Source organism: Podarcis bocagei, assembly GCF_964188305.1.
Source record: "Podarcis bocagei genome assembly, chromosome: 6".
NCBI lineage: Eukaryota > Metazoa > Chordata > Lepidosauria > Squamata > Lacertidae > Podarcis > Podarcis bocagei.
Window position 1 is genome coordinate 49092744 of NC_138130.1, and position 23581 is coordinate 49116324.

At 42.4% G+C, this 23581-nt stretch overlaps 1 protein-coding gene across 5 annotated transcripts; it reads left to right on the plus strand.

Annotated features, from left to right (window-relative positions):
- Nucleotides 1-1801: 1801 nt before the first annotated feature.
- DDX3X (DEAD-box helicase 3 X-linked) lies at nucleotides 1802-21975 on the plus strand. 5 transcript variants are annotated; one of them, XM_081199486.1, is made up of 19 exons: nucleotides 1802-2262; nucleotides 3892-3949; nucleotides 4928-4978; nucleotides 7689-7748; nucleotides 10983-11114; nucleotides 12087-12213; nucleotides 13000-13170; nucleotides 13254-13353; nucleotides 13902-14037; nucleotides 14337-14422; nucleotides 15590-15688; nucleotides 16054-16214; nucleotides 16311-16455; nucleotides 16753-16942; nucleotides 17159-17340; nucleotides 17446-17563; nucleotides 18021-18177; nucleotides 19149-19297; nucleotides 19453-21975. In XM_081199486.1, exons 1-19 carry the CDS (start codon nucleotides 2218-2220, stop codon nucleotides 19539-19541), a joined length of 2256 nt encoding a protein of 751 aa, XP_081055612.1. In that variant the 5' UTR covers nucleotides 1802-2217; the 3' UTR covers nucleotides 19542-21975. The 5 variants fall into 5 exon arrangements, with proteins under 5 accessions (XP_081055612.1, XP_081055614.1, XP_081055613.1 ...); XM_081199487.1 differs by having other exon boundaries at nucleotides 1804-2262; nucleotides 16753-16897; XM_081199488.1 differs by lacking the exon at nucleotides 7689-7748 and having other exon boundaries at nucleotides 1803-2262.
- Nucleotides 21976-23581: the final 1606 nt, after the last annotated feature.

Consider the following 23581-nt stretch of genomic DNA (forward strand, 5'->3'; position numbering starts at 1 on the left):
CACACACACACACACACACACAGACAGAATGGCAGCACAAAACCAGAAAACTGCACAAACAACTCTAAAAATTGTGCACGGAGAATCTGCTTGTGTGCTTTTGCACACTTATTGGGCAGCTTCTTTTTATTCTTTATCTTTTAAAATATATTTTTATTGAAATTTTCTGGTTTACAAAAGCATGTGCAATGCCTCTTTTTCAAGTTACATTTTCTACAGATCAGTTTCATTTGTTGAGACATTGGTATTACATTAGGAAGAAAAGGGGGAAACAGGTGGAGGGGGGATGGTAAAGGGTGTGTGGGGGTTGGGTGGCAATGCTACTGTATTCCTGTTTGGTGTGTGTGTGCCACTTATGTGGGTTCTCTTTACTAATTGCATGTATTTCTTTGGGGTTTAGAGAGGTTGGGGGTGGCCTAGGCTAGGGTGTGGCTGGTTGTCTTTGGCTGTAGTGAAAATTGTTTCATGTGTGAGTGGGCTGGGTGGGTGTTTTTGGATCAGGTTAGCCAGATTGATTTGAATGCTGTTGGCAGGTTCTTGTTGGGCTGTGTATGTGATAAAGGGTAACCATACCGGGTTGAAGGCGTCTTCTTCTATTTGTCCCCACGTCAGTTTCAGTTTGTTGGTTAGTTTTTCTAATAAGGCTGTTTCCCATACTATTTGACACCATTGGTCTATGCTTGCTCCAGACAGGTCTCTCCAGTGTCCGGCTATGATGCTTCTGGCTGCTGAGAGTAGGTGCGTTATGAATACACACATTTGCCTCAGAACAAGGGGCACTTGCAGCACTCTTTTATTTTGATGGGACTTACTCAAATAAATTTGCCTAAGATCATACTGGGTCAGATAGTGCAAATGTGAAGTTAGCATGTATACACGGGGAGAAACTACCAGTAACTTTTTGAGTATACAAAGATCTACTGAAGTAAGCCAACAATGTCAAATTGCTTTTCCTCAGGTGTTTTGGGGACGACGTTTGGGGGGGGGGAGGGTACTATGAGCTATGCTCCTTTGTCAAAATGCGTCCAAGGCGACAGGCATTCTGGAGAAGCATCCTGAAGAGCTAAAAATACTGGGCGGCCTCTCAGTCCTTAACCTTGACCTCTGGGGTCAGAAGCCTCCCGCACTTAAGACGGCAGAGGCCAAACTCCTCCTTGCAATGGAAGGCAGCATTTTCCATAGGCAAATGATGCGAGAGGCCCAGACAAGGTCATCGCTGTGCTTCCTTTCTTTGCAGAGGGTTTTTTGTGACCAAGCGAAGCAAGGGCATTAGGCGCCAGAGGGAAGGGGGTGGGAAAGGCGCAAGAAGGGGAACTCCGCCAGGAGGCCATCGCCTCCTCATTGTTTAGGGGTTACAGGGCGTCGGGAGGGCTGCTGGCCGCGCTGCTGGTTGCCAGGCGACCCCTCCTAGGTCACACACAAGGCAGAAGCGAGTCGCGCAACGTCACTCTGACGTTACCGCCAACTCTCGTGCTGCTTCTCGCAATCCTCGGGACATAGGTGGCGGCCTAGCCGCCTCGGCTCTCCACTTTGGGCCCCTCACACTACATCCCCACCCCCACCCGAAGGCTGCGCCACTTCAGCAGCCGCATACAGCCTAAGATGGCGGCAGGACCGAACGGAAATGCCCACGTGACCTAGGGAGCCCCTCTCTGTTCCCAGAGCCTTATTTCATTTGGACAGAAATCTCGCGAGATCTCAAAGAAAACGAGGAGGGGGGTGACTCACCAGTCTTTACGAAACGAAACGCGAGGGAGGGGAAGGCAAACCAGGGCGGGGAGGGGTAGAGATCTCGCGCGAGCAGCGCTGTAAACATTGTGTGAAGAAACCTCGCGATAACACCTAGATCCTCCTGAATCGGGAGGAGTCCGCAGCCTCCCTAGTTCTCGCGGTAGCCTTGGGATTTCTTCGCCCTCCCCCCACCTCTTTATGCGGAGCGGAGAGTTCTCCCCGCGATACCTTTTGCTGCAAGCAGAGGTGGGGGGAGGGGATCGAGAGGAGGAAGAAGGGGCGTGGTTTGCGCGCTGAAGTCAGCACGGCGCCTGCGAGGGGGCGGAGGAATATATAAGGGCCCGGGCCGAACTGGGGGGGTTTCAGTTAGAGACGCGATTCCGAGGCGAAGTAGCGGCGATAGCGACAGCGGCCCAGGCTAGTTCTACGTCTAGTGAATCCGAATTTCTCTACGCGGAGCGGGACCTCCCGACACGATCTCTCGTTATGAGTCATGTGGCAGTGGAAAATGCCCTCGGTCTAGATCAGCAGGTAAACGGGGGCGGGATGGCGGGTGGGCCTGGAGGACCGAGGCGTATCCCCCCCCTGCTCCCCGGCCTGTTTTCGGGGGCCCTCCGGACTCATTGAATCGATCCTAGTTCGCCCCTTTACTCCTTTTATTCTCGCCCCCCCCCCGCATCCTCCTCACGCCGCTCTCTTGGTGGCGCATTTAACTGTGACGCAGTTCCTTTTGTGGGGTTCGCCCCATTGGCGCCTCGCGAAGCCCCGAGCCTCCCTCGGGAAAGGGAGCGGAGCGAGGCCAGCGGAGCCCCCGCGAACGAGGAAAGGGAGCGGCGCGGCGGAGAGCGGAGGGTAGCTCGGGTGAAGCGCCGCCGGGCCCTTTGAGGCCTGCTGTGGGGGCTTTGTGCGTCGCTGGCGACTGCTTACATCTGCCGGGCCCCCTAGCGGCGGCGGCCGGGAACTGCAGCGGGTGGGGGACAACGGCGGCCATTGTGCGTGTGACGAAGCGAGGTGGGGGGGGGGAGAAAGAGGCTGCTTGGCGGCGGAGGCGCGTGCGCGGCTCCCTCTGTCTGGGGAAGGGGAGGAGGAGGGGAGTGGGAGCCACAATGGCTCTGGTGCTGCTGCCGCTGCTCCTCCCGCTCCGCCTCGCGCGCGCCCCCGACTCCTTTGTCCTCGAGGCCCACGAGGTGGGGGGGGGGAGGGCAGGCCTAAGGCCGCGTCTTCTTCTCGCCTTGGCTTCTCGGAAGCCTGTTTAAAATGAAGTTGCGCCTTCCCTCTGCCCGGTTTGGGGCGCGGTGGCGCTGCGCTAGAGCCGGCTCCCGAAGTAGGTCACGAAGCCGGCCGGGAAGGGGAAAGAGGAAGGAGCCACGTGACGCGGCCGGATTAGCGGCCGCCAGTGAAAGCCGAGCGCCGCTGCTTGTGTCGCTCCGGCCGTAAACCCCCCGGGGGGGGGCGGCGCTCCGTCTTCGCCAGGCCCGCTTGGGGGGCGGGGAGGAGGGAACGCTTTCCCCCAAGGCTCACCCGGCCGAGCGAGCCTGCCTTGTACAACTGCTAATAGCTCTGTCTGAAGGCCGCGCGAGATGATGTGCATCCATCTTAAGTTGAAAAAGGGGATTCTTAGATATAAATGGACTTTTTTATTAACCCCCCCTTCCGCAAACAAAATTCATTTTCACGAGTATATGAAAATATTCAGCAGCGGTATTTTTTACCTTGGTTGTATATACCGCTTGGACAATCCTAAGGCCTAGCCCCTTTTTTCTTGACAGCTTCAGTAAAACTACACGAAGGCTAAGGTATACAGTGCAAGCTTAAGTTCCATTTTATTTTTAAAAGCATTGGCATAAGTAGTTACGTTTGAGGAAAGGGGAATTTGGGTTGTAGTCTACTGTATTTTTGAATGCAAATATTAAGCATATTGGAAGACAGCACTAAATTGAGGCCTTTGTCCATAATGTCACATGCTTTAAGTAAAACCAAAGTACGTTTTAAGGAGGTATGGTTTAAATTGACATTAAATTTTCAACAGCAATATCAAAGCTATTCTGGTGTTTAAGGCTGAGAGCCTGCTAATTTACAATGTGAGATGAGATTAGAAATTATTTACTAGTTGAAGTATTTTCAATTAATCAGGTTGAATGACTATTCTTTTTTAAAAAGTTTGCTGGTCTAGACTTGAATTCTTCAGACGATCAGAGTGGAGGAGGTACAGCAAGCAGTAAGTATATAATTCAGAATTAAAGCATCTTACTGCAGCTAGTAGAGAATATTTGATGGCATGTTTGTCCAGTACAATAGTAGAAAAATGGCAGATTTTGATGCTTGAGAGAGCAGATCTATGGCATCCTGCAAGTACTGTAATTGTAGACTACTAAATCTCATTGGTTTTCTGTGTAAATCAGTTACACCTAAATCTGTTGTACATTACATATTACCATGCTAGAAACTTGCCTTTAAAATGAATGTTAAGAACCTTAAATTGGGTGCCTGCTTAATCAATTAATTGCAGACCTTAAAGGAGTAGACTGCAAGTTGCATACAGTTTTGGTGCACAATAGTATGAGCATGGTATCAAAAGGGATTTAGTGATTGTGTTACTCAAGAGTACATAAATTGTTTCATCTGCTAAAACAGGGTATGTATTCATTTCCTATAGTGAGGCAGCAGCACATTCCAGTTATTGTTGTTACTATTATGTATTAAATTTGTGTATTGTCTGAGAATACAAAATACATTAGAAAACAAAGCAAACTAATAACCCACTTCCCACAAACACATTTTGAAAGCCATAGAATGTTAATTAGCCAAATGCCTGCTTGAAGAGCAAAGTTTTCGTTTGGCACCTTTATTACATACATTTAGGTGTCCCTAGGGGAGAGCATTCCACAAATGGGGAACCACCATCCAAAAGGCTCGTTCTCGTGTTGCCACCCTTTGGTTGTTTGCATATTTATAACAATGAAAATGCTTGGGAAGGGGTGCTATATGTTTAGACTAAATGCTTAAGCATGAAGTACTTAAACACTTCTTAATGTGCATGTTGGTTTGGTTTTTTGTAAGTTATTTAAAGTTGGTATAGCAAAAAATGACCAAGTTTAATCAATAAACAAAATAAGGTGTTAATATTATTGGTAATAAAAGAGCAACAGACCTTGCTGCATAGAGTTTTAATCTGAAACTTTTTTCCAACTTTCAGAAGGCCGGTACATTCCTCCTCACTTACGGAATAGAGAAGCTTCAAAGCAGGGTATGTTCGTTGGTACTTGAATATATAGAACATCAGGGTTAAAAAAATAGGCTCACAAATGAATTGAACTGCAAGAACCTGAAAATGTTTGGTGCTCAGATTCAGGGAGATTTGGTACAAGGGGTTGGACATATGAGTACCTAGGCTTTTGAAAGTAGGGAAAGGTATTAAGAGTGCACACTTAAGTAACACCTTATTAAGTCTGTGGCAAAAATTAGATTCCCTCATTCTACAGTGGGTATGGGGAAGATTTGGGATCAATGTAGTTAGCTAGGCAAGTCTAAGTAAGCTGCTGATTGATGAGCTGTATATTTGGCTTGAGTAATAAAGCTACTGAAGTAACAGTGCAATCTGTTGTAAAATGTAGTGCTTGCATCCAAGCAGAATAAGATAATGGTTTGCTCATTTTGAAAGTTATGGTAATCATGGAGTCAGGCAGTGATTCCTGTATTGAAATGTCCACTCCATTATCAGAGTCTGTGTCAATAAAGAATGTGTAAGGGAGTGGCCCACACACATTATGAAAATGTAAAATAAATCGTGACTGTATACCCGTACCATCATCTTGATTGACACTGGAAGCAATTTTCAGTAGTTCCTGTATACCCTCTAAATCTGCTGTGGAAGTTTCCTTAAACCTCTGGAGATCTAGGAAGGATGTGGTGGGATGTAGAGCTGATGGAGTACTGGTGAAGATCCTCCACATTCTACTAATGGAAGCCTTACGGTCAGCTCATTGACATTTTTTTGTTTTCATAGCTTGGTACAATCCGTTCTAATAAGTTGGTGGCTATACCATGCCCTGAAAAACCCTATGTGTAGCCTGTAACCATCAAGCCTGTTTATGGGGAAGTTTGAACACAGAGCTTTGTCCAAGGATTCTTGAGCTTTAAGCTGTTGGTTGATTAAGCTCTTAATCTCCTGCTAAATTGCATCATGATACTCTAAAAATTCAACCCTCCAATGCTATAGGGGAATATGCTGCATTAATAGTGTCTGATCAACTACTAAACTTGGGCTGCAATCCAATACTCATTTACCTGGGAGCAAGTTAGTGTTTTACTCCATGTGGCTTAATTCAAATAGGATTGAAGTGCTGGAGAACATCAGGTCTCACCCCTCTCCCAACCTGTGACAGCTTGTCTTGGATGCCTCTGCAAAAATTACCTTGCTTGTGGACTGGCAGGGAGGCACCAAGAATACTTTTCTAGAGAATACTTTTTACTTTCAATTGTGATCTTTCAGCATTTTAGCTTAAATCGGCTTCATGGGTAAAAGCCAGAAACTAATTTACTGTGACTATAAATCGGTTTGTTGGTAAGTAGCTCTCCAAGTTAATAGAGGTCTCTCCCTACTTTGCTGCTAGAAGTCTTTAAAAATAGGTGTGAGAACCTATGGCCTTCCATATATTGACTGGTCTACAACTCTGGCCATTCTTGGCTGAAGGGGATAGGAGTTGCAAGTCCAGCATCTTCTGGGATGCAGGTTTCCAAGCCCACTTTAAATATCTACAGATTGAATATTGTAGATAGGATCTCTGCACAGTTCAGCAAAGCGGTCTGGAAGTGCTACTGAATTTGGGAGCAGGGAAATAATGTACAGATACTACTTTTGCAAGTATTCTAACTGCTAGATAGGAAAGTTTAGGTATAGGGTGCTTATTGTCAGGACAACTGACTCTGCCCACTTCGTTGCTCAACTGATAGAAGTTGTGAATAGTGGCAGAACAAGGCATAAGATGAAGCTTGTTCAAATTCACAGATTCTAATTTCTATTCGAAACTAACAGCTCTTTGCAAGAAAACTCAGTTGTATTGGGGCTAACAAATACTGAATGGCATTGATATCCAGCTATTTGTAGTTGTCCTTACCCCTTCTCTCGTGTAGGTATGGATACTGTAAAGACCAATAGAGTTGTTGTATCGCAAATCCACAGAAGCTCTTATCGCAGTTGGTCAAGTATGTCACAAGTTCCTTTATTTTTGCAACAGACTGATACAGGTGCCTGTGCCCATTTGGAAGTTGTTGCCTCACAAGGACATGCTTAGAAACATTGAAGAGTGATTCCTGCTGCTTCCAAGGACTACCCAACACAAGATAGGATGAACCTTTCCCAGGGGAAAGCTTATTCACTCTCATACACATGTGGTTCATTCTGAGTTCCTCTCAGTAGATCCATAGAAATTAATGGACCTAAGTTAGCCATGTTTGTTTATTTCAGTGGGTCTACTATGAGTAGGACTAGGACACAACCCTTAAACGCAGCTGTACAAATTATTGAGTGTGACGTTGCACAATACCTGTTGAATCAGATGCATTGCCCTTTTCTTGAGGGAAAGGACTCCTTGTGTTGGACTGTTTGGAGCTGTTGAGAGTTTATCTTGGCTTCTCAGGGTGTCTTGACCTGGTGAGAGGCTGGCTCCTGCCATTCCTAAGTCCTCTGTACGTGTGCTTTGGCAGCAGGACGGGGTTCCCCTATCCTGGTCACCAGGAGGCAAGAGAGTGCTCTTGTTCCCCTTCCCTCTCCGCCAAAGGTGAGCTGGTGAGTGATTGTAAATGTGGAAGCCTGGAAAGTTGACATCTTCACACGGATATTTTGAGTAAAATATCTTTTACAGGTTGAAGAAATTCTACTGTACCATTATATTGAGTTTTTATGCATTTGAACTGGATTGAATTATAATGCTGGGAGTTTTATGGCTCTTTTGCAGCAGGTAATGCCTATAACTATGCAGCAAACTACTATTCCAATTCGATGCCACCAAGAAGCTGTAAGTTGGTGTCAGGATGGAGTGGTCTTAAAAAATTGTCATTTGAGAGCATGCCTCTAAGCATATTGCATAGTTATAACTTGCAGTCAACTAACAGTGTGAGCATTTGTTCCTTTACGCTCATTGTCAGGCATGCTTCCTTTGCCTGCAACTTAACTTTTTTAGGATTAATTTGAATACAGTAAACCCACAACTTACACACAGTTAGCATTCAGCTTTACATGTGTGGCAAAAAATAAAAAGGGAGCGGGGTTCAAGAAAATATTTATTTGGAAATCCCACCCGCTATTGAACCCAATGTGTTTTGAATTTGGCTTTAGGTGCAATCCCTGGAACGTAAATTCTGCATAAGTTGCGGGTTTAATCTACTGGCTTGCTGTGTTTAAGGAAAACTACACATTAAGGAAACTACAACTTCAGTTGCACTTTGTACCTGAGCAAGCTTTTGTTTCTTCTAATGGATAGACTGAAAAATACAAGGAAAGGTTTCCAATTCTGCACCTTATAAAATTTAAACCCACAACAATCCTAATACTCAGGTCTTGGCAAGTGCTGGAATTGTGGTTTTTTTTGGATCTTCAGATTTATTAAACATGGCATAAAAGAAGCTGGCCCACAAGACACTTGAAAGTTACCAAGCCTTTTTAGTGCTAATTTTCTAGCATGTTTACCATGCCCCACAGTTTTAGTTACATGTTGAAGCTAAACAGTGTGCAGTGCTGTCTGGTGTGAGTAAGATATAAGAAGAGCCCTTCTGGATCGGTGGAAACGCCCATCCAGTCCAGCATCCTGCTCTCACACTGGCCAACCTAATGCCTATGCGAAGCCAACAAGGAGAATTCTAGTTCTTTCCTCTTGAATACAGTACTTGGAGGTAGTAAATAGCTACTGTAACTAGTAGCCATTAATAACCATTCTATTTGGATATAGAATTTTAGACACCTAATAAAATCTTTTTAAATATGGAAGGAAATACACAATATACTCTGAACTTAAATATTAATAATTTATTTTCCTTAATTAGTGGAGGGGTTGTGTGCTTAATCCTATTTACAGAATTTCCCAATTTAAAAAATCTATGAACTTCTCCCCTGAGCCCTTGGACAGGTTCTCTAAGCAGGTTCACAGAACTTCTATAAGTTTACATATTAGCATAATGTACTACATCTTTGAAAACTATTATTCCAACAGATGTCATGTTGCTTTTTTCAGTTCTTTTGCATTTTGGTTGCTTATAGGTTGGATAAGTAATTGAAATATTTAGAATAGATTGTTCTAGGTAATTTAGTAGAACTTGGCATTTGGAAATCTGTCACAAACTTCAGGTTTTTGGAATGTTAAAGAATAACAATTAGATGGAGCAGAATCTTACTTCATCCAGTCTAGAGATGTAAAATCTTTTTAACAGCGAACAAACAATTTTTCTAGAACTTCTTAAAAAAATGAAATACATGTACAGTAAATTGTTAATTACAGAAAGTATAAATGTTAGGGTGCTGTCCAACTCCCTAATCTACTGTGGTGGCAGGGGGCTCACTCTAGTGAGTCCAGATCAATCTGCTCCCTATTCGCCCACTGAAAATGTTCACTGGTAGGAGTACTGCCAGCAAGCTTCACTCCACCATCTCATAAAAAGTCCCCAACTGGGGAGGGATCAGGGTAATTCAGCTGGCCTGGGATCCTGAGCTGACCCCACTGTTGTCAATTGATTGCATTGGTCCTGATAGCTACAACAACTCTGCTCTTGCCTTCCAACCTGACCAGAGTGAGTGACAGTGCTGTGGGTGTGGCAGTGGCTCTGCTAAACCCTGCAGCTGCCTGGACAGAGGTTCGATTGGTCTGCTAGTCAGACAAATAAATTCAGCATCTTGGAAGTACCAAACGTGTCTCAGTGGAAGGATCTTGTAGTGAACAGAAACCTTGTAGTGAACAATATTCTTACTAGGGCTTAGGTAGTTAGGATCATCTAGGAATTGAAGAATCAATACAACCCCCTAAGGTAACAGTGGGATAGTTTGGATATCATGCTAAATCACAGTCAAGTGTGATGCAAGCAAGCCTTGGACTCGTACACTTCCTTCTTGTGCTTCCTTTGGTGTGCAGCCATCAACAGGAGTTAAGAATTCTTTTCTGTTAAGTGCAGTTTGTTATGTCCAAATTGACAAGCCTGTTAATGCTAATTCTGGTTTCAACTTGGCTTGTTGCAAATGGTTCTGTAGTTAATATTCACCAGTTTGTCAGTTTGGACATCTAGCATTGATATCAATCTTTTTGGGCTATCGGGCACATTTGGAACGATGAGAGTTCTGTGGGCGTCACCACCTCTGGTTGCTTCTTTCTCATCTCTTTCCATCTCCCCCTGCAGACAGAAAGCACACGTTTTTGACTTGAGTAAACATTGGATCCTGTAGAAATAAGATACCCCAAAAATGACCATGAGAATAAAGCTTGCAGTGCGAGACTGCACAGTAAAAAATGCAGATCTGATGCTTCCCACTATCACAAACATATCAATGGCACAAATTCTAATGGATGTCCTCCAGAGTACCACAGTGGCCACCCCAGGCATAACAAGTTGTGGTCAAGCACAAATATAAGTTGAAGCCTTCAAGAACTCCTTGTTGGCGTGTCAAGGAAAGTGTGGGAGCCCAAGGCTCACCAAGGTTCATTTGCATCACTAAACTGGCTTAGATTCAAACATCATTTTATGAACTTTATACTGCAATCTGCTCTTACTAGGAAGCAGGATTTGTAATCAAAATAATACAACACTCATCGTTGACTGGTCTGTCATTCCATTCATAATAAAATATATATTTGCCAAGTTTAGCACAGGATCTTGAATCTTGCTTCAGTCGGTTTGACTAGCTTTCTTTAGGACATGCTTCTGTTTTCAGCATGGCAGCGAGCATTGATGCACAAAACTAATACACATACGAATCACTGCATTAGTTTTTTTTTAAAAAAAATAATCTCTTGGCTCAACTAAATACACAACTTTCCATAAAACCTGGTTTGCAGCTTTGTAAAGTGGCTTACAATGCAGCATCCATGTCAGGTGAAGGCTTGCATCTCTAATCAAGAATTTAGGCCCAACACTACTCTGCTTTCCCCAGAAAGGAGCCTTTCATGTAAATTTCTGGCAGCAAAAGTCGCACTGAGGCTGTGGAGCTTGCAAAAACTTGCTAGCGCATTTTACCCTTTAATTTTGTAACTTTTTATTCTCTGCCAAAGATTCCCCCAGCTGGGACTCTCGTGGAGGTAATGGCTATATGAATGGATATGATCGTGACAGCCGGATGAATGGCTACGATCGTGATCGTGGTGTGTTTGGATCCAGAGGAGGATCTGGACGTGATGACAGAGGTGGGCGAGGGAGACCTGGCACCTTTCATCCAACAAAACTTGAGTGTCCACTGCTGCTCTTGGCAATAAAGACAGCTTCTTTCTAGAGAGCTTAGATCAGGTTATAGTAGCACAGGTTGAGACTTCTTAGGGGAGTTTGAGGCTTTGTTTATCAAGTGCCATTTGCAGAGCTGTTTTGCCCTCAGCTGGAAAGCTACAGAATTAGTACTCATTCTCTTTGGTTACTTGAATTTGGATCCCGGAGCCTTAATTACAGTTACAGCTACAGGATACTACCGTAGAATTCTGGAGTTGTACAGTTATCCAAATAAAACAGTCATACGAATGTCTCAAGAACAGTGAAGCTTCTCACTGAGTGGCCTCATTATACCAGTTACCACCGACTCCAGATTTTTCCTGTCAGGAAATACCATCAGTCTCCAGGTCTTTTCACTGCTTTCTGTTTCATCATCTTTGCTTCAGTGTACCTGTGGACACATTGATGGACTCCGGGAAGGTCTCGTTTTCAGCCCAGGTTGCCATTTTTTTTCTTGAGACAAATTAATTGTAACTACAATTAAGATAATGACATAATTTTTGGAAGTGGTTCACGAAAGGTTGCCTAATGGCCATTCTCTACTACAACGCCATGGGCGCAAAAGTAGGCAGGGTCCTAATGGACATTTCTAGGCTTTGCTTTTGGGGTTTGCTGCAGTTCGAGAGAATCATCGGCTGCTGCCTCTTGAATATAATTTGCTACATGATCACCCTGGACCAGCTTTTTAAACGCTGCCATCTTGCAATATTGGCAGTAAAACACCTGATTTCAGTGCCTTTTCTTGATTTAAAATGTGCAATAAAATATGGGAATTTCTCTTAAGACAGGCTGCTAATTACTCAAACATTTTCATGGTGATGGTTTGAGGGATTTTGTATCTTTACAGTGAGCATCTACACAATCAGTGATTTCATTGGTGATTTTATTATTCCTAGGATTTGATGGTGGGTGGAATGCTGGCAGAGACAGGGATGCTGCATACAGTAGCTTTGGTGCAAGGAGTGACCGTGGATCAGGAAAATCAAGCTTCTTTGCTGAGCGTGGTAATGGTTCAAGAGGAAGGTAAAAATGTAGCTCTTTTCCCATTAAAAATGTGAATGCCACCACTGTTAAACATTCAGTAATCTGTAGAAATAGGGGAGAACTGACCAAGGTTAAGACATGTGTTTTTTGTGTTGAAAGCCTGCTTTGTAGCTCTTAGGCTTGCATTGACTGTAGCATGTTAATTTTTATGTGTATAGGGCTACCCTCTCATTTCCACCAACTTACTGCTGTAGGACTTCTAAAGTTTACATCCACATAATAGAAGTCCTTGTGCCTTCTTAGCATTAGCACATATGCCCCAGCAGAAAGACAGGGGAATGACAATTTAGAGCAACTGTGCAGTTATGGCATATATCTGGGATTGGAAGGAGCTCTTTCAGTAAGCTTTCTCCTTGTTTGATGAAGGACCAGGAGGCTGGGGCGTTCAGGGGATGTGGCAGAATTGTGTTGTGAGAGCAGTAGAGGAGTTAAATGATCGTCCAATTCCCAACGTTGATTAAAATGCAATCTGAACAATTAAATGCCTCTACCTGGCAGGTGTGCCACCTCAAATTTCATTGGTATTCTGTCCACATGCCTCATATATATGAGACAGTTGAAATATTGGGGTAATACATCCTTCTCAAGGGGATGTCAAATCTTGGGAAATAGATAGCGGTGGTGTTATACTGATTTATTGTTTAATTATATCATGAAATACTTTGAAGCTGCCTAGCAGCCAGGCAGCTTCATTAGTGTGTTTAGTACATCACATCACAGAAACTGTCATGAAAACTGGTTTTAGTGTAATTTCATGTAATCTAGGTTTGATGACCGTGGTGGAAGAGGCGGTGAATTTGATGGCATTAGCAGTCGTGGTGGTGATAGAAGTGCCTTTGGCGGCAGATTTGATCGTGGTGGAAACAGTCGTTGGTCTGATAAAAGTGATGAAGATGACTGGTCTAAACCACTTGCCCCAAGTGAACGTGTGGAGCAGTAAGTACTAGCAGTGGGATCTGGTGGTCTGTAAGTCAGGTATTCAGTGCTGTGTGATGGTACATTGAATGTTTATCTTCTAGGGAGCTGTTTGCTGGTGGTAATACTGGCATTAATTTTGAGAAGTATGATGACATTCCGGTTGAAGCAACAGGCAACAACTGTCCTCCACACATTGAGAGCGTAAGTATTCGTTTAATGCTACAACTAGTGTGCTGTTTACACTAGAATACCAAGGGACTACTTTTATACATTTAAATTAGCGTTGTGGATCTGATGGTCCTTCAAAAGGGACACTTTACTTAAAAGTCTTTGTCTTTAGTAATCTATGTGATTGCTATAGGCAACATGGAATTGCATGCAGATGAATGAATGCAGGATGTTGGAGGAGGAACATAACTCTCCTTGCCTCCAGCAGCACACTATATTTCACATTAGGCTTTGAGAAAGATGCTTTGCTGCCTTTGTATTCAGCATAAACAAAAGGGGATACCAAGAAAGGAAGGGGACATGCCATCCTACATAAGAATCAAATGGGCTGGTGAGGAAGATGGGAAGTTGCTTCCATCTGCGTGAGCCCACTGCAAGACTTGTTGGTATCCAACCTTTTAGCAAGATGCTGGAAAATGAGGGGCAGTTCTCTGTCCATCCTCTGCCTTCCCCTCTTATGAGTGTAAAGCAAACTTTTTGGACTTTTACCAGGTTGTTTAATAACTTGAACTCTGTTGCAGTTCAGCGACGTTGACATGGGAGAAATCATTATGGGGAACATTGAACTCACCCGCTACACTCGGCCTACTCCAGTGCAGAAATATGCTATCCCTATTATCAAAGACAAGAGAGACTTGATGGCTTGTGCCCAGACAGGCAAGTTTGTGTTTGCTATGTGTTACTGCAGTGTTCTAATTGAGAAATTTGGGGGTGTTAATTGAGGGTTCTTGGGTGCACATAGTGAGGCCATTCCCTTTACTGGCAGTTGACTCTAGCACAACATGGACACCGATAATTTGGTAAGACGTATATTAGGATTTAAAATACCACCCTAAATTTAATGCCAGTTTCAGATTAACTTGAAATGAGTACAGGATGGATGGAGCATAACATTTGGGTGGGATTTATGGAATGAAAATGTTTTTGCATTGCTTTCAAGATTAAATGTCTTTTAGGGTCTGGAAAAACTGCTGCATTTCTTCTGCCCATATTGAGTCAGATATATACAGATGGCCCGGGTGATGCCCTCAGAGCAATGAAGGCAAGTTCATTATATCTTGTTTAAACAAACAATAGAGTATTTCACTTTAGCACTGTGCACATTGCCATCTCTGTTACATTGCTGAAAAATGTAGATCTTGAGTACAAATATACCGTTTATTACATTTATTCATCACTTACTACATAAAGCAACATAATTTACTAAAAGCAATCATCCTGCGATATTGTAGAAAGGATGGATTTTTTTTTTTGCACCCCACTAAAAGATAAATATTAAAGCAGGCTAGGGTACCATTATAGCATATAAGAATCAAATGCCAGAGTAAATGACGAAATGTTGGCCTACTGCCTAAAAGTTGATAATTGTGCCAGGCACCTCTCCCCAACATTCCACACCTAGGGGGCTACCACTGAAAAGGCCTTTTTTGTGTTGCGACCCTCCTCATCTCTCTTCTCAGGAAGCACAGAAAAAAGGACAATAAGATGTGTGTACAGCTTTAGGTGAAAACCAGCACTTTGAATGGAGCCCACCCAGAAACCTGTAGTCAACCTGTAGTGCGGTTGCTGGTGGTGTATGTTCAGATGTAGTTCCAGGCAGCAATTTGGTTGCTGAATTCTGCACTAGTTGCAGTTTCTAGACTGTCTTCAGAGGCAGCCCCACATAACACATTGCAGTAATTATCCCCGAGGTTGCCGTAACATAGACTAAGAAACTGGGCCTTCCCTCTCCAGGCATGCTAGTGGCTGTCCACCGTTGGAGGTACTGGTCCACTAAGGCCACTTGTGCCTGCTGTGACAGTAATGGATCCAGAAGTACTCTCAGACAGTGCATCTCTTTCAGGGGGGGGGGATGAACCCCATCTAGAACAGGTTCCACCATAACAGAAGGTGAATTGATTTTAAGACACTGCCATCAAATAAGTTTACACATCAGGATGGAGTTTGCACAGAATAGGTCTAGGTTCAGTTGTAGCCAGCATCTTGATTATGATGACAGTCACTCTGCTAGAATGGCTGTGATGCTAATAGTTACTGGCACAGCTTGTGGTTCTCCTGCCTGGGTGCAGTCATGAACACTGCAGGATTAAACCACAACCTTTAAAAACCTTTATGGAAAGAGCAGAGTAAAAGGGTAGCAGATTGTGTTGAGAAATAACTGTTACAAGCAGCTTATTTTCCAGCTGGTAATGAGGACTTAATATTGCAGGAAAACGGAAGGTATGGACGCCGTAAGCAATATCCCATCTCGCTCGTTTTGGCTCCCACAAGAGAGCTGGCAGTGCAGATATATGAAGAAGCCAGAAAAGTAAGTATTATTCAGGGAGTGGCTAATACAGCCACATTGACCTATGGTTAACAATACAGGAGCTGAAGGTGCAAGTGACAAATTACTAACTTTTAAAAGAGGAAAATTGGGTGGGTGGTTAAAAAACTTTCATGTATCACAGGATCACAGCAGTAGTGGTCACTGATTCTCCTCCCCCCCCCCCAAGAAAAATCTTAAAAGAACAAAAAAATAATAATTGGGGTGAGGTGAGGGAATCTGCAAAAATCCCAGGGCAAGGGGGATGGGCACATGAGGCCTGTAGATTAGCCAGCCCTGTGGTATTGTGCTCCTAGGAACTTGATATCTCAAGTCTTGAATTCTAAAACTAAATTTTGTTCCCATAGTTTGCATATCGCTCCAAAGTCCGCCCCTGCGTCGTGTATGGTGGGGCCGACATTGGTCAACAGATACGTGACTTGGAACGTGGTTGCCATTTGCTTGTAGCAACTCCAGGTCGTCTTGTAGATATGATGGAGAGAGGAAAGATTGGACTGGACTTTTGCAAGTATGAAAATGATATTTTAATAATTTTAGCATTTTGACAGCAGCATATTAACATGGAATCTTGGAAATCCTAATGTGGTCTTATAATACCTTCCAGATACTTGGTACTGGATGAAGCTGATCGTATGCTTGACATGGGGTTTGAACCACAAATCCGTCGTATTGTTGAGCAAGACACTATGCCACCCAAAGGTGTCCGTCAGACTATGATGTTCAGTGCTACTTTTCCAAAGGAAATTCAGGTATTCTGTTTTGCAAAGTAGTTGAATGCCCCATTTCCAGTGAGTCAGCATACTATAGAAGTGGTGATACTCAAACCAGCAAGGAGCTGCTGTTGTAGGCAGCTAATCATAGGTAGAGAACAAGAAAAATTCTAAGTATCCCCCCCCGCCTGAATACTTTGTTTCTAGTTTAAAAATATGGAGAGAAACACCTAGTTTGTATGCGTCCATGGAAGCTTATAGCTATAGGTAAGTCTAATGGGGGTGGATTCATTATTTAATTGTCTCTCATACTGAGTAGAGTTCTCTCTTTTGAAGATGCTTGCTCGTGACTTCTTGGAGGAATATATCTTTCTGGCTGTTGGCAGAGTTGGCTCTACATCTGAGAACATCACACAGAAAGTAGTGTGGGTGGAAGAGTCAGACAAACGGTCATTTCTGCTTGACCTCCTAAATGCCACAGGTAAAGACTGTTTGGGAGAAATGCAACACAACTCTAATGGCTCAGGTAATGAGAATCTATGTTAGGTGGAGGAAAAGCTTCAGACTTTTCCTCCTTGTTTTCTCCTATATTTGAATATTTTTCTTTAATCTGCATGCAGCTAGCTTGACTAGTAAAGTTATTTTTTTATGGTTGCAGTCATAATACCAGTTTGCACCACTTGGTGGTGCTATAACAATAGATTTGGCATTGTTTTGCTAATGAGATGCTTTGCTTACATAGGAAAAGATTCCTTGACTCTGGTGTTTGTGGAGACTAAAAAGGGGGCTGATTCTCTGGAGGATTTCCTCTACCACGAAGGCTATGCTTGCACAAGCATCCATGGTGATCGCTCTCAGCGAGACAGGGAAGAGGCATTGCACCAGTTCCGTTCAGGCAGAAGTCCCATCTTGGTTGCCACTGCAGTAAGTATAGACTTGGTTAAGAAAATGCTTGTGTCTTTGTATTGGCTCTTTACACTGCAGGTTCAGCTTATGGGGAGCTGATGGCTGACTCTTTATCTTCATTAGGTAGCAGCAAGAGGATTGGATATCTCAAATGTAAAACACGTCATAAACTTTGATTTGCCAAGTGACATAGAAGAATACGTGCATCGCATTGGCCGTACAGGCCGTGTCGGGAATCTTGGTAAGACACTCTTCATCAACACCTTGATAAAACTTCCATGGTGGTATAAGCATTTGTGTTTGCATACTATTTGGACTTTTAATGTCACTAAACTCCATCAGCATGCTTTCAGTATGAAAAAGTTGGTAACTGAGTAGACTGAGTAGTAGACTGAGTAGACTAGAACTGGTTTTGTGCAGAAGATCTTTGGTTAACAGAGGCATGTTGTGAAAGATTCACATGAAATATTCCCATTCCTGCAAAGCACACGGCAGATTACCTCAATGTGGGAAAGGGTGGATGTCATTATACGCCTGTGTGCAAAATTTCTTGAATGCTGCTTTACAGTTCAGCTACAGCTGTAATTAAAAGTTTTTGTAATTGGAGAGCACTCAGGAATATGTCTTACCCATGCTCTTGGTATTTTGAACATACAGCTTCCTTACCTTGCCTTAATATGCTGTATTTCTTTCTTTAGGTCTTGCCACATCATTCTTCAATGAGAGGAACATAAATATCACAAAAGACTTGCTAGATCTACTTGTTGAAGCTAAACAGGAAGTACCATCTTGGCTAGAAAATATGGCATATGAGCAGATTCACAAGGGTGGAAGCAGTCGTGGGCGATCAAAAGGGTAAGTTGAGTTAATCCCTAAGCAGTTAGATGTCATGTAGATGAGCTGGAATGATACCCAACGTCAAAGCAAAATACCTGACTTCCATATAGCAGTATAATATTTTACTTCTGTATTCCTCCCTTTGGCCCTTCAGTGGAAGACAGTGCTCTTCCTTTCTTCAGGATGAGAAGAATAGTAATTACTAGCCAGGAGAGGTTGCTTTTAAAAGAGGGCGCATGGAGCAGCATGATAAAAAATTGAAACCACTGCCCTCGCTGGCTCTGGGGAAATGATATATTTTAGTGGAGTATGGCCCATATAATAAGCCTACTCAGCAGAAGGTGCTTGGTGTAACACAAATCCTAAGATTCCATTATTAAGCACCATCAAAATAGTTAATTTTTATTATTAATCAGCAGCGGAGATCTTGGGTGAAAAACGGTTGTCCTTCAATTTCTAGAGCTCTCATGGTGGCTTGTAACTCGAACATTTATAAACTATTACTTTGAAGCAGCAAGGCGGATTTAACAGATCTGTTTGCTTGGGTCTTTATACGAGACTCCCTTTTACCTGGCAATACACAATTCTGTGCTGGATGAGTGCTCTACGGATTGGGAGCCACAGCTGTGAAGGCCCTTTATCTGGCTGCTTCTCTCCCAGCCTCTGAAGGCAGGGGCTGCCAGAGGCATTTAGGCTGGTTTATGTGGAAGTGGGCATTTCCTCAGATACTGGCTCTGAAACTGATTGGGGCCAGCATTGCTTTCCCGAAATATGATCTTTAATTGAAAATGAAATACAAAACATTAAAAATTAGTAGAGTACATCATTTTAGCCAAGGGACTGGCAATTGCTGAACTAGCAAAGATATTTGATTAACTGAATTTCCTGATGTAGCAACATGAAGGGCAATGAATTAGAAAATGTATTAAATAGCATACTTAAGGAACCATGGTCTTCTAATCGCAACTTGTTGCTGTTCTTTCCTCTAGCCGTTTCAGTGGAGGATTTGGTGCCCGAGATTATCGAACAAGTAGCAGTACCAGCAGCAGCAGTAGCTTTGGCAGCAGCCGCACAAGTAGTGGGCGCAGCGGTGGCAGTGGTGGTGGCGGTGGCCATGGAGGCAGCAGAGGATTTGGAGGTGAGTTTCATTTCACAGTGTGCCTTGGGCTGTTGGAATGAAGGAAGGTGGTGGGGAAATCTAAACTCTTGGGTTTTTCCCAAACTGTAGAAAAATAAGATTGTAAAGGTAAATTCACTTGGTCATAAACTCTTCTTGCCTTTTTGTCTTAATAGGTGGAGGTGGTGGCTATGGCGGCTTCTATAACAGTGATGGATATGGAGGAAACTATAACTCTCAGGGAGTAGATTGGTGGGGCAACTGATCTGCTTGCTGCAGATTCTTACCAAACAAGCTAATATGGAAACCACATGTAACTTAGCCAGACTATACCTTGTGTAGCTTCAAGAACTCGCAGTACATTACCAGCTGTGATTCTCCACTGAATTTTTTTTAAGGGAGCTCAAGGTCACAAGAAGAAGGAAAGGAACAGAAGCCCTACTTTGAAGGTTTAAAGACTCCATTGTAGTTGAGATTAACTCCTCCACCCCCCTACTCCCAGACTGTATTTATAATTTTGTGACTGAGGATCATTTGTTAATGTACTGTGCCTTTAACTTTAGACAACTTTTTATTTTGATGTCCTGTTGGCTCAGTAATGCCCAAGATTATCAATTGTCTTGACAAAATTACTCTACTTGGGCTTTAAAAAAATCAAACCTTGGCACGCAGGTGTGATACAACTTACAGGAATCATTGATTCATCCACTTTATACTACAAAAAAAAACTTGTGCGGTGGCCTGCATTAGGGCTTTGATACTCGGATTTGAAAAAATAAAACATCTTGAAGCATATCAATGGAATTAGTTTCTAATGTGGCAAAACTGTACTAAGTTAAAGTTGATTTGCTCACTCTATCCTGGATAGGTACTTAGAACCTGATAGTCTTTAATAAGCCATTCCAGTCATGATGATGATGAAGAAGAAGTGATGTATGGATACATGCATACAAGCACTGTTTTAAAGTTAATGCAAGTAAACACAGCAATTCCAGTGTTTAGGCAGATTATTAATGTGAGCTAGCCAAATGGAGGCGGAACATTACAGGGAATGTTTAAAGGTCTGAACTTGAAATAGTTTTTAGGAGAATTCATCTACTTAGACTTCTCAAAATTGCCTGCCATATTAAAATTGAAATGGTAGAATGGCTGACCACAACAGTGATGGGTCCACCTTTTAAGGGCCTGACTGATTTTTTTGGTCTTAACGCATGCTAGTGTTGATGTTTTTTGGTCAAGGGGGAATGAACAGGAAGAATTATGCAGCAGGCTTTATTTTAATGCAGATTCACATTACTCTGTTCAAGCTGCGTTGAAGTGTTAACTGGCTTACTGTAGACTTGTAAAATGGCTCCAGAAGAGTAACAAATTCTGAGATCACAAAGGTTGGAATGTACATAACTGCACAAGGTTTCAATTCTGCTATCAAGTGCAGTTTTAGTCAGTTTTAGTTGCATAGGTTTCCATTGTATTTAGTCTGTTATGCTGAATCTGGCCAAAGATAAGTATTTCCAACAGTAAAATGCCTCTGCCACTTAGTTTCTCTGAGCTATCTTCTGCGGCCAGAGCTGTTACCAACTCTTAGTCTAAGTGGCATAGGACAACAGCAAAATCTCCTAAAGTGCAATAGATCTTTTCAAGTGTATTGTGCCTTGTTCTAAACTTTAAGTAGGTGCACTTGACAGTATTTGAGGTCATTTGTTATGGTGCTATTTCAATTAGTCTAGATTTAGGCCCTTGTACATTTTGCCCATAACTTTTTACAAAATACTTCTTTTATTGCACATTCAGAGAATTTTATATGTCTTGTGTGCGTGTCCTTAACTTCCAATCTTATTTTGTCTCTTGGGAGACTGAACGCAGCTTGTCTAAGGAGGAGGAACTAGATTCTAAAACTGGGACCATGGGAATAATGGTTGGGAAGAAAACTTTGCACACGACAGATTTCTAGATACTTTTTGCTGCTAGTTTTGTGTAATATTTATTGAACATTTTTGACAAATATTTATTTTTGTAAGCCTAAAAGTGATTCTTTGAAAGTTTAAAGAAACTTGACCAAAAGACAGTACAAAAACACTGGCACTTGAATGTTGAATGTCACCGTATGCGTGAAATTATATATTTCGGGGTAGTGTGAGCTTTTAATGTTTAAGTCATATTAAACTCTTAAGTCAAATTAAGCAGACCCGGCATTGGCAATGTAGCCATAACTTTCTGATAGTAAAACAAAAATTGGCAACTTTAAAATTAAACATGCCAAGGTTTTGATACACTTGTCTTAAGATATTAATGAAACACTTCAAAACACTGACGTGAAGTGTCCAGATTCTCAGATGTTTGTTGCGTGAGTTTTTGTTTAGTTGTGTGGTTTTTTTTTCAGTGAATGTCTGGCACATTGCAATCCTCAAAACATGTGGTTATCTTTGTTGTATTGGCATAATCAGTGACTTGTACATTCAGCAATAGCATTTTAGCAAGTTTTACAGCCAGCAATATTATTCAGTTCAGATAAGGATTCAATCATATGCAAAGAATGGGTTTAATCATATGCAATGAACGGATTTAAACTTGCTGAATGTAAAGATTTGAACTTCAAGTCACTGTAGGTTTAGTAATTGCTTATTGTATTAGTTTAGATGCTAGCACTGCATGTGCTGTGCATTGCTCTCAATTTTAATAAAATAAAAAGTTGAAATGCACTTTATCATGTTTGGTCTTTTTCTTGGTGACAAAATGTGCTTCTCCTTTTTCATTGTTAATCTGGGGTGTCTCACTGCAATCAGTAATGATTAAGTGCCACAGATGCAGTTTCTAATAGAAGCAGCTCACACATTTAGCTAGGAAAGTTCATTATATGGAACAGCCCCTTGTAGCTGTTCTGCTTGGTCCCCCAGACCTAGTGGCCTGTTTTGGTTCATGTTTTCTTAAATGTGGGGGTGTTGTTCAAGTGGTGGGTCTTCCTTCCACCTGCAGAAAAATGGCTGCTTGATCAGATAATAGGTTTTGCCCCAAACCCCTTTCCTCCCAAACATCTGATCAGTGGTATGTGGATTTAACCCCTTGCAGAATGATCTTGCACGCCATTCAGAGTTTTGACACCAAAACACTTTCATAGTCAGAATTCACCCCAATATATTTCCAGAATTATATGTTTTATGTCCATATAGTAATTGAAGGGTGTGAAAAGGGAATGTGTGGTTTTAATTACCCCAAGTGCCCTTTTCAATTCAGAGGTGCTTGAATGTTTATTATTAAATCATTAAAATAGAATTTTTCTATCTTTAAAATAATGACTCCAACAAGGAGAGAGTAGTATCTTGATAGAATAGGATGGTGCTACTTAATAAATGTGGAACAGATCTCTGTTTAAACAAAGCACCTGAAACTTCAGCATTCACACAACTCAACCAGCATTAAACTACTTAAAGGTGGAATAAAATGCTGAAATAAAGTTGTGTCCACACCTGGTACAGGAAGGTACTTAACCCCTGAGATTTCTTCTGGAGTAAGTGACTGCAGATGGGGAAGGTAACTTCCAATACAGAAAGCACAATCTTCCAAAAGTCATTTTGAAAACAGCAGCTCAGACAAATTGAGAATGGTTGGAGATTATAGGGTGTCAAGCTTTAAAAAGCTCTGTAATTGAAATGTGATTTTCACAATCTTAACTTGGAAGTTTAGTTTGATTTACTGTTCTTGGCAATATAAAATTTAGCAGAGCAGTTTGCAATGTAATTGCATGGTACAACAATGGAAGAAGGAACAAAATTAAGACGTGATAAAAGCCTGGGAAGACAAGTCTGCCAGGAAGCCATTAAAGTATTCGTCTCATACAAATGGTGCATTGAGTTGAAAATTATGTGAATTAAGCTAGGTTTTTATGGTAAGAACTCTTAACCCACCCCCTCAGTAACTAAAGTGTTTGGGGATAGGGCTGGCAGCTCTCTAATACACTGTCAACCTGGTGCCCTCCATATATTTTTTACTATATCCATCCCTTGACACCTTGCTGTCCCCTGTTCCCCTGGAATAAGTACTACAAGGCTCCAGAACAGGAACATTCCTCTTAGGGGATGTGAATCCACTGCAACATTGTGACATATTGCACTTGTATTAATGTACTATGGAAGTGGGTGCAGGCTGTGCCTTGTGTTGCTGGTACATCAAGTGGGGGGAAATAGTGTGGGTTTCTTTTTCTGGTTAAAAGAAATATATATTGGGTAGAATAAAAAGATAATTCCCTGCAGCCAATCAGAAGCCGCGCTTTGGAAGTCAGATGTTTCGGAAGTCAAACAGAATTCCAGA

What these genes read in the sequence shown, in the direction of transcription:
- DDX3X (XM_081199486.1), top strand. Translation starts at nt 2,218, where the DNA reads ATGAGTCATGTGGCAGTGGAAAATGCCCTCGGTCTAGATCAGCAG. An exon ending in GATGGCTTGTGCCCAGACAG is followed by an intron (nt 14,038 to 14,336) that starts GCAAGTTTGTGT and finishes AATGTCTTTTAG; the next exon opens with GGTCTGGAAAAACTGCTGCA. An exon ending in AGGCAGCAGAGGATTTGGAG is followed by an intron (nt 19,298 to 19,452) that starts GTGAGTTTCATT and finishes TTGTCTTAATAG; the next exon opens with GTGGAGGTGGTGGCTATGGC.